At 41.3% G+C, this 14408-nt stretch overlaps 1 protein-coding gene across 2 annotated transcripts; it reads right to left on the reverse strand.

Moving 5' to 3' along the window:
• Positions 1-516: 516 nt before the first annotated feature.
• On the reverse strand, positions 517-13905 carry LOC149443873 (uncharacterized). Of its 2 annotated transcripts, none has more exons than XM_089655198.1 (4): positions 13814-13905; positions 6026-6088; positions 2625-2784; positions 517-873 (listed from the first exon to the last, which is right to left on the reverse strand). In XM_089655198.1, the coding sequence occupies exons 2-4, from the start codon at positions 6072-6074 to the stop codon at positions 681-683; spliced, it is 402 nt and encodes a 133-aa protein (XP_089511324.1). In that variant the 5' UTR covers positions 6075-6088; positions 13814-13905; the 3' UTR covers positions 517-680. The 2 variants fall into 2 exon arrangements, with proteins under 2 accessions (XP_089511324.1, XP_089511325.1); XM_089655199.1 differs by having other exon boundaries at positions 13809-13887.
• Between the last annotated feature and the right edge of the window lie 503 nt (positions 13906-14408).

The following is a 14408-nucleotide window of genomic DNA, read 5'->3' on the forward strand; positions in this document are numbered from 1 at the left end:
TTTGAAAAACTACAGATTTACTGGATAGAATTGAAAAGAATACAATAAAACAGAATAGAGTAGATTAGAATAGAAGAAAACAGAACAAATATAGCCATCTTCCAAAATTCAAATTTCGACATTTGAATTTCGAATAATTTAGAAATTTGAATTTCGAATTTTGAATCGTTCTAACATGACGAATTTAAATTATTAACTTAATGAATAAATTTGAACCCCCCCCCCCAATTTTTTTCTATTGTGCACATCCCTACTGAGTCAAATAATTAATTAACACGTTAAAACAAATATAGCCAACCTTCCAAAAATATGAATCGATTCGGAACAACGAATACACAAAAAAAAAACTGAATGAGCAAAATGAATTTCCGAAATCCAGTCATTGTATCATAACAAATATGATCAAATTAAATTATTCATTTAATGAATGAATCCGAAACAAAACAAATTTTTTTGTTCGGCGTGCAGATCTCTAGTGTGAACTGGGCCTATAAGTATTGTCAAAATACATCAACATCACTTCAGCAATACTTTATTGGATTTACTTCCTAGGCAATAGAGCTGTAATCACATGGTCTTAAAATGAGGTTGCATTGGTCCTTCGGGAAGGTTGGAATTGGAAAATCGCAGATTTAATGACACCATCACAAAGTAAGACTTTTATTTATGTCATGTAGTGTTTATTTGGCCTGAGAGCTTTCTTCTTGTTCCTTCTTCTGAAATGCCTCCCGTATTCTCTCCAGTATGGGTTTGGTTTTGCACTCAACCCATTCCTTAGTCTTCTCCACCTGCTTCTGTAAATGGTCTTCATAGTAGGTGTGAACGAATCCTCCAGTCAAATCGATGGCTCCTTGTACCTGATTGGCAGCTTTCCTGAAAATGGGCAAATGTAACATTTGAAAGAATGTAGATCTGGATTTTAGCTCCAGTAATATTAAACCCTCAGTTGGTTTTAAGCTCTTTTAGCAGCAGATTTAATTATTTCATGACTTTGCAGCTTCTTTATCATTTAATTCTTGCTTATGTTCCAGTATAAGTTGGCAACATGATGGCTGCCCTAAGTTTCCTGTTTCAGGGTGGCTCCTTTCTCTTGCAATGTCCTATGGAGCCACCCTTGTAAGGACTAGAGCTTTATCTTCCTACACTGTGTGCATCAATAGAAGCACACAGCCCTGTAGCCTAGGTTGGCAAGACTCTCCCTTGCCCAGGAGTGGACTGACAACTCATGGAGTCCCGGGCTACAGGAAATCATGGATCCCCTGTGTCCTTGACCATACTAAAAAAAAAGACTATGAAAGGTACCAGGGGCATCTCATGGGGCCCCCTACTGACCCCGGGGCATCAGGCAGTGCCTGAATGCCTACATGGTCAGGAGCGGACTGACAACTCATGGGGCCCCCGGGCTACAGGAAATCATGGGTCCCCTGTGTCCTTGACCACACTAAAAAAAGACTATGAAAGGTACCAGGGGCATCTCATGGGGCCCCCTACTGACCCCGGGCCCTCGGGCAGTGCCCGAATGCCTAAATGGTTAGTCCGCCCCTGCCCCTACCTACTCCTTCCCTCCTCCCTTTTCCAGGACTGCATTATCCACTATTAACGCTTTCCTTTGAAGACCTGAAGTTTGGGGATACAGTATGGAGAGGAGCCAGCAACACTGAGAGGTGTAAACTTCAACTGCTAGGGTAAGAAATGTAACAAACAATGGAGAAACAATAGACAAACAATAGAGAATGTTTATTTTATTGTGCTCACTGTGTTAAAGTGGTTTCAAATCCTGAAGGTTTTCATTCATTTCATTCTATGCATTAAGGCGGGGTCTCCAAGCTTTCTAAACAAAGCGCTAGTTTACTCTCCTGCTGGACTTTGGCCATTGGGAGTAGAAAAGGTTCCAACATCAATGAATTAAACAATATCTCATTGTTGGTGCCAGTGAGAGCAATAGCAGCCCATCATTGGTGTCAGTGGGAGGAATAGTGCCCCATCATTGGTGTCACTGGGCCCCATTGTTGGTGTCATTGGGAGGAATTGTGCCCCATCATTGCTGTCATTGGGCCCCATCGTTGGTGTCATTCTGAGGAGTTTGTGCCCCTTCTTTGATGTCAGTGGTGGGAAATTATTTCCCATTGTTGGGATCAGATGATGAAAATAGTGCCCCAAGGGCCGGATAATAGAAGCAAGCAAAGGGCCACATCTGGCCCCTAGGCTGCAGTTTGGAGACCACTATCTTAAGGTATCAAACCTTTAGAGTGCAGCTCCCTCTCCCTTATACTTACCTGAGCCTGATATCGATCCAGTGATGTGCACAGAGCAGAGGCTCTCTCTGCTCTCTCCATCACCATTGGCTCAGAGACAGCAGCAGGAGCCATTGGCTCCCACTGTTGTCAATCACAGCCATTGACGAGGAAGCCTGTGTGTTTTAAGGACACACAGAGCCAGCCTGGGAGCAAGCATGCAAGAGTGCCCCCATAGAAAGGGGCTTGCTAGGAGGGCATGCGGGGACCAGAGAAGAGGTGGTTGCCCAAAGCAACCACCTCCTTTACAAGTACTAGCAAAAAAGAAACCTTTGAGGGTTCAATTCTACTTTTAATGCAAGTGGTGAGATCTTCAAGGCAGCAACTTACCCGAACAAGTTCCAAGCGGTAGAGTTGGTGAGCCTGTCTACCACTGGCCTTGTGTATGGCGTGACATAATCATTGACTACATTTGTCAGGATGGTGGAGACCCTCCAATCATCAGACTGCATTTCAGTGGGAAGTCCAGAGACTTGGTAGATTGAACATGCTGCTGGGCCAATAGGTAAAAAAAAAAAAAAAGTTGGTTACACAGGAAAATACAATTGCATTTTGTTTATCAGCCTGAAGAAAGGGTCTTAGGGCTCCTAAAGATCATACGCCATTAAAGTGGTAGTAAACCGCAGCTTGAGACGAAAAAAAAAAAATCCCCTGGTATGAGGCAAAAACAACATTTTGTACTCAACGGACCGAACAGCCAGCAGGTCACCACTGTAACCTGACAACATATGGACCTTTTGGATCATTCAGGATCCTATATAGAGAAGTGGTGCGGACTACCAGATGGTTGCCTATTTTAATTACAAAATTTTGGTTTTTCCTCACCCACATGGAAGAAAAATATATTTAAAATATATTTTAAAAATATTCTTCCCAAATATATTGCCATATATCAGAAATGCTAAAAATTTTGCCCGTATTCAATATATTTCAAAATATATTTCAATATATATATATATATATATATATATATATATATATTGCATGTTGAAATGCTGAAATTTTGACCATATTAAATATATTTAAAAAAAAAAAAATATATATATATATATATATATATATATACTGCATGTTGAAATGCTAAAATTTTGGCCATATTAAATATACTTAAAAAAAAAAAAATATATATATATATATATATATATATACTGCATGTTGAAATGCTAAAATTTTGGCCATATTAAATATATTTAAAAAAAAAAAAAAAAAATATATATATATATATATATACATATTGCATGTTGAAATGCTAAAATTTTGGCCATATTAAATATATTTAAAAAATATATATATATATATATATATATATATACTGCATATTGAAATGCTAATATTTTGGCCATATTCAATATATTTCAAAATATATTTCAATAAATATATATATATATATATATATATATATACTGCATGTTGAAATGCGTTTTTATTACAAAATATATGAAAAATATTTTAAAAATACATTTCAAATATATTGTATGTCTTTATAAATACAAATCTACATTTTTCAAATGTATTTACAAATATATGTAAAAATATATGTTAAAATGACTTTTTATATGTTAAAAAAAATCTGAAATATATATTTAAAAAATATATATTTTTAAAAATATATATTTATTTAAATATATTGTTTGATGTCTCGAAACGCGTCAAATGTCCTATTATGACTTGAACCCTGCTTTGTGTTTGTATATAATCTGTGATTGGTGTGCACGCACAACTGTCTGTATTTGTGGGTTTATGGGAATTGTTAATGTTTTGTACAATAAAAAATGGAGTCAACTTTTTTTAAAATTAAACTTTGATACAGATTTTTGTGCCTTTAAAATCCCACCAAAATAAGAGGGCTTTTTTTTCTATTTTTACTTCATTTGGGATGATGGCGCTATTCTTCACCACACCCATCTAATGTAATCATAAGCGGTGGAGGCATTTCCCGCTCCACATCTGCACATATACAAAAGGCGTACGCAGGGGCGGACTGACCATTTGGAAACTTGGGCACTGTCCGAGGGCCCGTAGTCAGTAGGGGGCCCAATGAGATGCCCCTGGTACCTTTTTCATAGGCTTTTTTGAGTTTGGGCAAGGACATAGGGGCCCCATGATCCCCTATTGCCAAGGGGGCCACATGAGTTGTCAGTCCGCCTCTGGGCGTACGGGGTGGGGAATGTTTCTGCCACTTTTCTTGACTGTCCACAGTGATAGCGTCTTGGTAGTATACAGGGGCGGACTGACAACTCATGGGGCCCCCGGGCAATAGGGGATCATGGGGCCCCTGTGCCCTTGCCCTAACTCAAAAAAGTCTATGAAAAAGGAACCAGGGGCATTTCATGGGGCCCCCTACTGACCCCGGGCCTTCGGGCAGTGCCCGGGTTTCCAAATGGTCAGTCTGCCCCCGGTAGTATAGCTGATGCAGGTTTGGACTCCGAACATCCATCTGCATGCTGTCCTTGAGTCTAGGTTCACGTCTATGCGTTTTGCGGAAACGCACATCATGATTTCCTATGGGACAGGTTCACATCTCTGCGTTTTCACCCGGTGCATTTTTTGGAAAGAGTCAGGGACTTTTTTCAATGCAAAACATTGCGTTTTTGGTTCTATAGACGTCAATGGAGATGCTGCAGAAAAGCATGTAGTGAGTTTTTGATGTATTTTGTGTTTTAATCTGCCCAGCAACAAGTAAAAGAAAAACTCAAAAAGCATCAAAAATGGGGCAAAAACGCATGTGCAAAAACACAAAATGCACTGAAGAAACGGATCAAATGCAAACTGCATAGGTGTGAACCTATCCTAAGTCTAGGTTAACACCTATGCGTTTTCTGCAGCATTTTGCGGAAACACACAGCAGTCCATTTAACATGATTTCCTATGGGACACGTTCACATCTGCGCGTTTTCACCCGGTGCGTTTTTTGGAATGGGTCAGGGACTTTTTTAAATGCAAAACGTTTTAATTTTGGTTCTATAGGCTTCAATGGAGATGCTGCAGAAAATCATGTAGTGCATTTTTGATTAGTCTTGACCAGGGGTGGACTGACAACTCATGGGGCCCCCAGGCAATAGGGGATTATGGGGCCCCTGTGTCCTTGCCCAAACTCAAAAAAGCCTATGAAAAAGGTATCAGGGGCATCTCACAGGGCCCCCTACTGCCCCCGGGCCCTCGGGCAGTGCCCGAGTTTCCAAATGGTCAGTCCGCCCCTGGTTTTGACACGTTTTTGCTGCATTTATGATGCGTTTATGATGTGTTTTGCTTTTTAATCTGCCTAGTAACAAGAAAACAAAACGCGTCAAAAAGATGCAGCAAAAATGAATCAAAAATGCATGTGCAAAATGCACCGCGAAATGCACTGCAAAAACAGATCAAACGCAAACTGCATAGATGTGAACCTCGCCTAAAGTGGTTGTAAACCTAAGACATGAAATATGAGCTAAGCATATTCCTTTTTAGTGTTCACTTGTCTCTATCCAGAGCACTAAGTGTCATTTCTGTCTGCTGTCCTGTTCCCCTGCTATCAGCATGAGTCACTTCTGAAAATGTTTCCTGACACCAAGAGAAAAAAAAAAGTCAGGGGAGGGAGCTCCAGCACACACCCTGTTATTGACAGCCTCAGCTGTGTGAAAGTGGGGGAGGGGGGGAGGGACGAGAAGTAAGGGAAATCCACCCCAATGGCACTCAGACAGCAAAAGTACAGCTTGTTTTGAGTTCCAAAATGACACATGAAAATCACTTACCTAGCAGACATACTAATGCCGCATTCCAAACACGGACTGTGATCTGCATTGTGTAGAGATGACCTAATGAATGAAATAGGAAAAACCGGTATTGCATTTTATGTTGTCAACCCCGTTTAAGCACAATTTTGGGAGGGGGGGGGGGGGGGGTGCGGGCGTATAATGTCATGTCATCATAAGCAGGCATTAAAGAAATATAAAATATATATATTTTTAAATGCGATTTGTCTACCTGTCCGACCCATAGGGCATTACAATCATAAATATCATCCTGAATATGCATTAGATAAAGGTTCACATGGGGGATTGACAAGACAGAGTCTTAAATGTGAGTATACAGACTACACAAAATGAGAGCCACAATCTACGCGTTTCGCCCTTCTTCAGGACTTTTCTTGTTTCAAAATGTATATCATAAATTCCTATGAGTTCAGTCCATTCCATGGGCACCAATTCAGGAGAGAGGGATGGGCACCGAAGGGCGGTCAAAACAAGCCCACCCCATCCGTGGAGGGGGAGGGCCCACATTGCGCATGAGCCACCAAGCCAGCCTGTTCACATGGGAGATTGACAAGACAGTGTTTTAAATGAGTAGACAGAGTACACAAATGAGAGCCAAAGTCTACGCGTTTCGCCAAATGATCCCCTTCTTCAGGACTTTTCTTGTTTCAAAATATATATCATACTTTCCTATGAGTTCAGTCCATTCCATGGGCACCAATTCAGGAGAGAGGGACGAGCACCAAAGGGTGGTCAAGATAGGCCCACCCCATCCATGGGGGGGCCCACACCACGCATTAGTCGCAAAGCCAGCCTGTTCACATGGGCGATTGACAAGACGGTGTTTTAAATGAGTATACAGAGTACACAAATGAGAACCAAAGTCTACGCGTTTCGCCAAATGATCCCCTTCTTCAGGACTTTTCTTGTTTCAAAATGTATATCATACATTCCTTTGAGTTCAGTTCATCCCATGGGCACCAATTCAGGAGAGAGGGATAGGCACCAAAAAGCAGTCAAGACAGGTCCACCCCATCCATGGAGGGGCCCACACTGCTCATTAGCCGCCAAGCCAGCCTGTTCACATGGGAGATTGACAAGACAGTGTCTTGAATATGGGTATACAAACTACACAAAATGAGAGCCAGAGTCAACGCTTTTCTCACAATGACTGCTTCCTCTGGTTTCAAAAGGTATATCATATATTCCTATGAGTTCATCCCATGGGCACCAATTCAGGAGAGAGGGACAGGCACCAGCAGCACAGCACAGCACAGAACAGCAACCAAGACAGCAAAACACAGCCTGTTACGGAATATGACCAGCATGTGGAGTTTAGATGCTTATGAGGTTAGGACTAATAATGAATAGGAGTTTATTTAGACCACACCTTATGTTTTAACATTGTAGACTAGCTTGGCATATGGTGCGCGGTGTGGGCCCCAACAGGCTGGATGGCCTTGTTTTGACTGCTCTTTGGTGCCCATCTATCTTTGGTGACCATAGGGTGGGCCAAACTCATAAGAATATACATATATATATATTTATTTTTATTTTTTAACTATTATTAGGTACACCTGTTCAATTGGTAACACAAATTGCTAATCAGCCAATCACAAGGCAGCACCTCAATGCATGTAGGCATGTAGACATGTAGACATGTTAAAGATGACTTGCTGAAGTACAAACCGAGCATCACAATGGTCAAGAAAGGGGATTTAAGTGACTTTGAATGTGGCATGGTTGTTGGTGTCAGACGGGCTGGTCTGAATGTTTAAAAAACTGCTGATCTACTGGGATTTTCATGCACGACCATCTCTAGGGTTTACAGAGAATGGTCTGAAAAAGATAAAATATCCAGTGAGCAGCAGTTGTGTGGATAAAAATGCCTTGTTGATGTCAGAGGTCAGAGGAGAATGGGAGGAGAATGGGCAGACTGGTTGTAGCGACATTCAAATGGTATAGTCAGAATTTGGCATAAACAACATGAAAGCATGGATCCATCCTGTTTGTATCAACAGTTCAGGCTGGTGGTGGTGTAATGTTGTGGGGGAGATTTTCTTGGCACTAGCAAGGTGTACCTAATAAAGTGGTCGGTGAGTGTATGATTTACATTTGAGACCAGTAAAGTCCTGAAGAAGCAGATCATTCTGTGAAAAGCGTAGACTTTGGCTCTCATTCTCTGTAATGATATATACCTGGCGTGGTGGCTGCTGTGCAGTGTGGGCCCCCAACAGCCTGTTTTGAATGCCCTTTGGTGCCCGTCCTTCTTTTCTGAATTGGTGCCAGTGGGATGGTCCAGACTCATAAGAATATATGATATTAATTTCAGACCAGAAAAATCCTGAAGAAGAAGATCATTCCACGAAACATGTAGACTTTAGCTCTCATCTTGTGTAGTCTGTATACTCATATTGAAGACACTAGGGTTGATTTACTAAAACTGGAAGGTGCAAAATCTGGTGCAGCAATGCATGGTAGCCAATCAGCTTCTAACTTCAGCTTGTTCCATTAAGCTTTGCCAATAAAACCTGGAAGCTGACTGGTTTCTATGCATAGCTGCACCAGATTTTGCATCATTCAGTTTTAGCAAATCAACCCCACTATCTTGGCATTCTCCCATGTGAATCTTTACCCAATACATATTCAAGATGATAGGATTTGAATGCCCTATTGGGCAATTTTTATTGAAATTAGAAATGTTATATATATATATATATATATATATATATATATATATATAAATAAAATAGTTACATAGTTAGTCTGGCTAAAAAAAGACAAAAGTCCATCCAGTTCAACCATTAAAAAAAAAAAAGTTATAGCCCTATACCCACAGTTGATCCAGAGGAAGGAAAAAAACCCAGCATGATCCAGTTTGCTCCTGCAGGAAAAAAAATTTCTCCCCCGAGAGGCAATCGGATATTCCCTGGTTCAACTTTACCTATAAATGTTAGTATCCAGTTATATTCTGTGTATCCAAAAAAGAATCCAGGACTTTTTTACAGCAATCCACTGAGCTGGCCAGAACCAACTCTTGAGGGAGTCTATTCCACATTTTCACAGCTCTTACTGTGAGGAAACCTTTCCGTGTTTGGAGATTACATTTCTTTTCCTCCAGGCGTAAAGAGTGCCCCCTTGTCCTCTGTGATGACCTCAGGGTGAATAACTCTGCCCCGAGTTCACTATATGAACCACTGATGTATTTATACATGGAGATCATATCCCCCCTTATGTATTATACATGGAGATCATATCCCCCCTTATGTATTATACATGGAGATTATATCCCCCCCTTATGTATTATACATGGTGATCATATCCCCCCCCTTATGTATTATACATGGTGATCATATCCCCTTTATGTATTATACATGGAGATCATATCCCCCCCCCTTATGTATTATACATGGTGATCATATCCCCCCTTATGTATTATACATGGAGATCATATCCCCCCTTATGTATTATACATGGAGATTATATCCCCCCCTTATGTATTATACATGGTGATCATATCCCCCCCCTTATGTATTATACATGGTGATCATATCCCCTTTATGTATTATACATGGAGATCATATCCCCCCCCCTTATGTATTATACATGGTGATCATATCCCCCCTTATGTATTATACATGGAAATCATATCCCCCCTTATGTATTATACATGGAGATCATATCCCCCTTATGTATTATACATGGAGATCATATCCCCCTTATGTATTATACATGGAGATCATATCCCCCTTATGTATTATAAATGGTGATCATATCCCCCCTTATGTATTATACATGGAGATCATATCCCCCCTTATGTATTATAAATGGTGATCATATCCCCCCTTATGTATTATACATGGAGATCATATCCCCCTTATGTATTATAAATGGTGATCATATCCCCCCTTATGTATTATACATGGAGATCATATCTCCCCTTATGTATTATACATGGAGATCATATCCTCCGTTATGTATTATACATGGAGATCATATCCCCCCTTATGTATTATACATGGAGATCATATCCCCCCTTATGTATTATACATGGAGATCATATCCCCCTTATGTATTATACATGGTGTTCATATCCCCCCCTTATGCATTATACATGGAGATCATATCCCCCTTATGTATTATACATGGAGATCATATCCCCCCTTATGTATTATACATGGTGATCATATCCCCCCCTTATGTATTATACATGGAGATCATATCCCCCTTATGTATTATACATGGTGATCATATCCCCCTTATGTATTATACATGGAGATCATATCCCCCCCTTATGTATTATACATGGAGATCATATCCCCCCTTATGTATTATACATGGAGATCATATCCCCCCTTATGTATTATACATGGAGATCATATCCCCCTTATGTATTATACATGGAGATCATATCCCCCCTTATGTATTATACATGGAGATCATATCCCCCTTATGTATTATACATGGAGATCATATCCCCCCTTATGTATTATACATGGTGATCATATCCCCCCTTATGTATTATACATGGAGATCATATCCCCCCTTATGTATTATACATGGAGATCATATCCCCCTTATGTATTATACATGGAGATCATATCCCCCTTATGTATTATACATGGAGATAATATCCCCCCCTTATGTATTATACATGGCGATCATATCCCCCCTTATGTATTATACATGGAGAACATATCCCCCTTATGTATTATACATGGCGATCATATCCCCCCTTATGTATTATACATGGAGATCATATCCCCCCTTATGTATTATACATGGAGATCATATCCCCCCTTATGTATTATACATGGAGATCATACACCCCCCCTTATGTATTATACATGGTGATCATATCCCCCCTTATGTATTATACATGGAGATCATATCCCCCATATGTATTATACATGGAGATCATATCCCCCCTTATGTATTATACATGGAGATCATATCCCCCCTTATGTATTATACATGGAGATCATATCCCCCCTTATGTATTCTACATGGAGATCATATCCCCCCTTATGTATTATACATGGTGATCATATCCCCCCTTAATCTCCTTTTCTCAAGAGAGAATAAATTCAGTTCCTCTAATCTTTCCTCATAGCTGAGCTCCTCCATGCCTCTTATCAGTTTGGTTGCCCTTCTCTGTACTTTCTCCAGTTCCCCAATGTTCTTTTTGTGAATTGGTGCCCAAAACTGAACTGCATATTCCAGATGAGGTCTTACTAATGATTTGTACCGGGGAAATGATATCTCTCTCTCTGGAGTCTACACCTCTTTTAATACAAGTGAGGATTTTTCTCGCTTTAGAAACCGCAGCTTGGCATTGCTGCCATTATTAAGCATGTGATCTACCAGAACCCCCAGATCCTTCTCCACCATTGATTCCCCCAGATCCTTCTCCACCATTGATTCCCCCAGATCCTTCTCCACCATTGACCCCCCCCCCCCCCAGATCCTTCTCCACCATTGATTCCCCCAGATCCTTCTCCACCATTGATCCCCCCAGTTGTACCCCCCCTAGTATATATGATGCATGCATATTCTTAGCCCCCAAGTGCAGAACCTTGCATTTATCAACATTAAACCTCATTAGCTGCATAGTCGCCCAATTACACAGAGCATTGAGGTCGGCTTGTAAGTTGGAGACATCCTGTAAGGACATTATTCCACGGCACAGCTTGGTGTCATCTGCCAAGACTTACCATCTTCATACCATCTTATTTATAAGTTTGGATCTAGAAACTGCATTGAAACAAAAATATATAAACATGGTATAGGAAGCAGCTATGATTTGTAATCTATGTGGTTCAGCTTTCAGTTGCATAAAGCAGGTTAGTAAATTATTCTACATGTATATTACGACATGGGAAACGGCTGCAAATTGACATCTCATATAGTCTGCCAGCCATTTGTACCTTGAGAACTCTCACAGTCTGTTGCAATATGCTAGCAGTATCTTGGTAAAGGAGTTCCTTCAAGAAGCCCATGGAACCATGCCAGCAGTGGGCTGTGGGAAAGGTCAGCTATCTCACTACTGAAAAATTGAATTAAAATGTTGTCATCAACACCATGTTTCCCCAGAACTGCTCCCATTAAATTATTCCCACTAGGAAAGAGAAGTCCTGTTAAACCTGCAGTATTTATACATAACACCCCGGTCACACCGGGTGTGACTTGGCATGTGATTGGCATGCCATACGACTTACAAATCGCATGCCAAGTCGCACCCTATTGCCCGCACTTAGAGCGATTTGGTTGGAGCTGCACCGATTTCTAAAGTACTACATGCACTGCTTTTGGTGCGATTTGCATAGACATCTGTGTCAGACAGGGGCGGACTGACCATTTGGAAACTCGGGCACTGCCTGAGGGCCCGGGGTCATTAGGGGGCCCCATGAGATGCCCCTGGTACCTTTTTAATAGGCTTTTTTGAGTTTGGGCAAGGACACAGGGGCCCCATGATCCCCTATTACCCGGGGGCCCCATGAGTTGTCAGTCCGCCCCTGGTCCCGTCTTACTACACACCTTGCAAAGCAGGGAGAAGAACACACAGATTTTTAGCAAAAAGCTATACATATTACATATTAATACTTGTTAGGCACACACTTAACCCCTTCAGTACCCTGAGGTGTTAACCCCTTCCCAGCCAGTGTCATTAGTGCAGTGAGGAGGTCAGCAACTCGTAAATTGTGATCTACCAATAGATCTTGACCAGTTGACTGGTAGATCACAACCAGGGCTTTCTGACCCGCCATCCCAGAGAATCAAACACAATGCAGTGCAGAGGGACTACTTGTAAAGTTGGAGGTGTAGTAGGGGTCAAGAGACGCATAAACCGATGCCTCCGCTGTAGTGCTGCTCCTGTCCCATGCAGAGTGATACCAACTGCACTCCACCTCTTATCCCAGCTAGCGGTCTCCAGAGTGGTGCCAGCAGCAGGAAAGATGAGATCTTCAATTCAGTGTAAGGCTCCATTCACACTGGTGCGACTTCAAAATCGTGTGATTTTCATTGCGACTTTACATAATTACAAATTTACAAATTAAATAAATTTAATTTGGGTATAGCATTGCATGACCACACAATCACCAGTTAAAGTAGTGCAGTGCTGAATAGTAAAAAAATGCCACCATCATGAAGGGAGTAAAACCTTCCAGAGCTGTGCATACTAGCACATTGTGGCTATCAGCTCCTGGAGGCCCATTTAGAAACAAAATTCCCAGTTTAATTCTGCTTTAATGTAGAAATTAGTACAGCCCAAGATCTGCTTTGGTCAGGGGTGGACTGACAACTCATGGGGCCCCTGGGCAATGGGGGATCATGGGGCCCCTGTGTCCTTGCCCAAACTCAAAAAAGCCTATGAAAAAGGTACCAGGGGCATCTCATGGGGCCCCCTACTGACCCCGGGCCCTCGGGCACTGCCCGAGTTTCCAAATGGTCAGTCCGCCCCTGGCTTTGGTGCTTGGCAGCTAGCAGAATCATTGAGTATTTACCACTGACAAATGAATTTTAAAAAATGATACGCCACATTTAGTGGGACTTATAAGCAACACAACACCAGATATTGAGTCTCATTTTTGAGTGGAACATACACTAAGGTGTCTAAAAACCTAAATGGGTCAAATAACTTACACCAGCTAAACTACCCACATCTATCCATAAATTATAAAAAAAAAGAAAAGAAAAAAAGTTTTAGGTTCTCTCTCTTAGTTTCCATGGCTTAAGTATTGTATAAATATGGTTCCTGGCTCTCAAAAAGTTCATTCTTTACCTCACCTGTTGTTCCTTCCCAGTCCTCTTCTGTCTCCACGAAGTTGCAATGCCTTCTTTGTCTTTAAACTACAGAGCCATCAGCAGTTTCATGTCAATGTCCAGTCATTGACCTCCCTGGCAAACAGATGAGGATGGACAAGCCAGCGTCCCGTCTACAGCGTAAGCTGTGGTCTTACTATAATTGATTCGTAATAGGATTGCGCAGTATTGACACATCAGTCTGGCACCCCAGGTACTGGTACCAATAGGATGATGTAGTGACTTAGGAAATAGTTTTGATCAGACTTTCTCAGTCTTTTTACTCCAGAGAACCCCTGCTAAAATCAATTTATCTGGAGTCAATAGGATTATTGCCCCTTATATTGGTGGTCAGGGGAAAGAATGCCCCTTACATTGAAGAATATCCCTTACATTTGATGGTCAGTGGGAAGAATGCCATCCTTACATTGGTGGTCAGAGGGAAGAATGTCCCTTACATTGGTGGTCAGTGTTAAGAATGACCTTATATTGGTGGTCAGTGGGAAGAATGCCCCTTACATTGGTGGTCAGTGGGAAGAATGCCCTTTACATTGGGGGTCAGTGGGAAGAATGCCCCTTA

This window comes from Staurois parvus, unplaced genomic scaffold (genome assembly GCF_062004578.1).
Source record: "Staurois parvus isolate SC_StPar_1 unplaced genomic scaffold, SC_StPar_1.0 ptg000827l, whole genome shotgun sequence".
In the NCBI taxonomy this organism is placed as follows: domain Eukaryota; kingdom Metazoa; phylum Chordata; class Amphibia; order Anura; family Ranidae; genus Staurois; species Staurois parvus.

Coding starts and splice junctions, on each gene's coding strand:
- LOC149443873 (XM_089655198.1), bottom strand. CDS start 6,074: ATGCAGATCACAGTCCGTGTTTGGAATGCGGCATTAGTATGTCTGCTA. Junction 2,785..6,025: donor GGCATTAGTATGTCTGCTAG/GTAAGTGATTTT, acceptor TTGGCCCAGCAG/CATGTTCAATCTACCAAGTC. Junction 874..2,624: donor ACCGCTTGGAACTTGTTCGG/GTAAGTTGCTGC, acceptor GCCCATTTTCAG/GAAAGCTGCCAATCAGGTAC.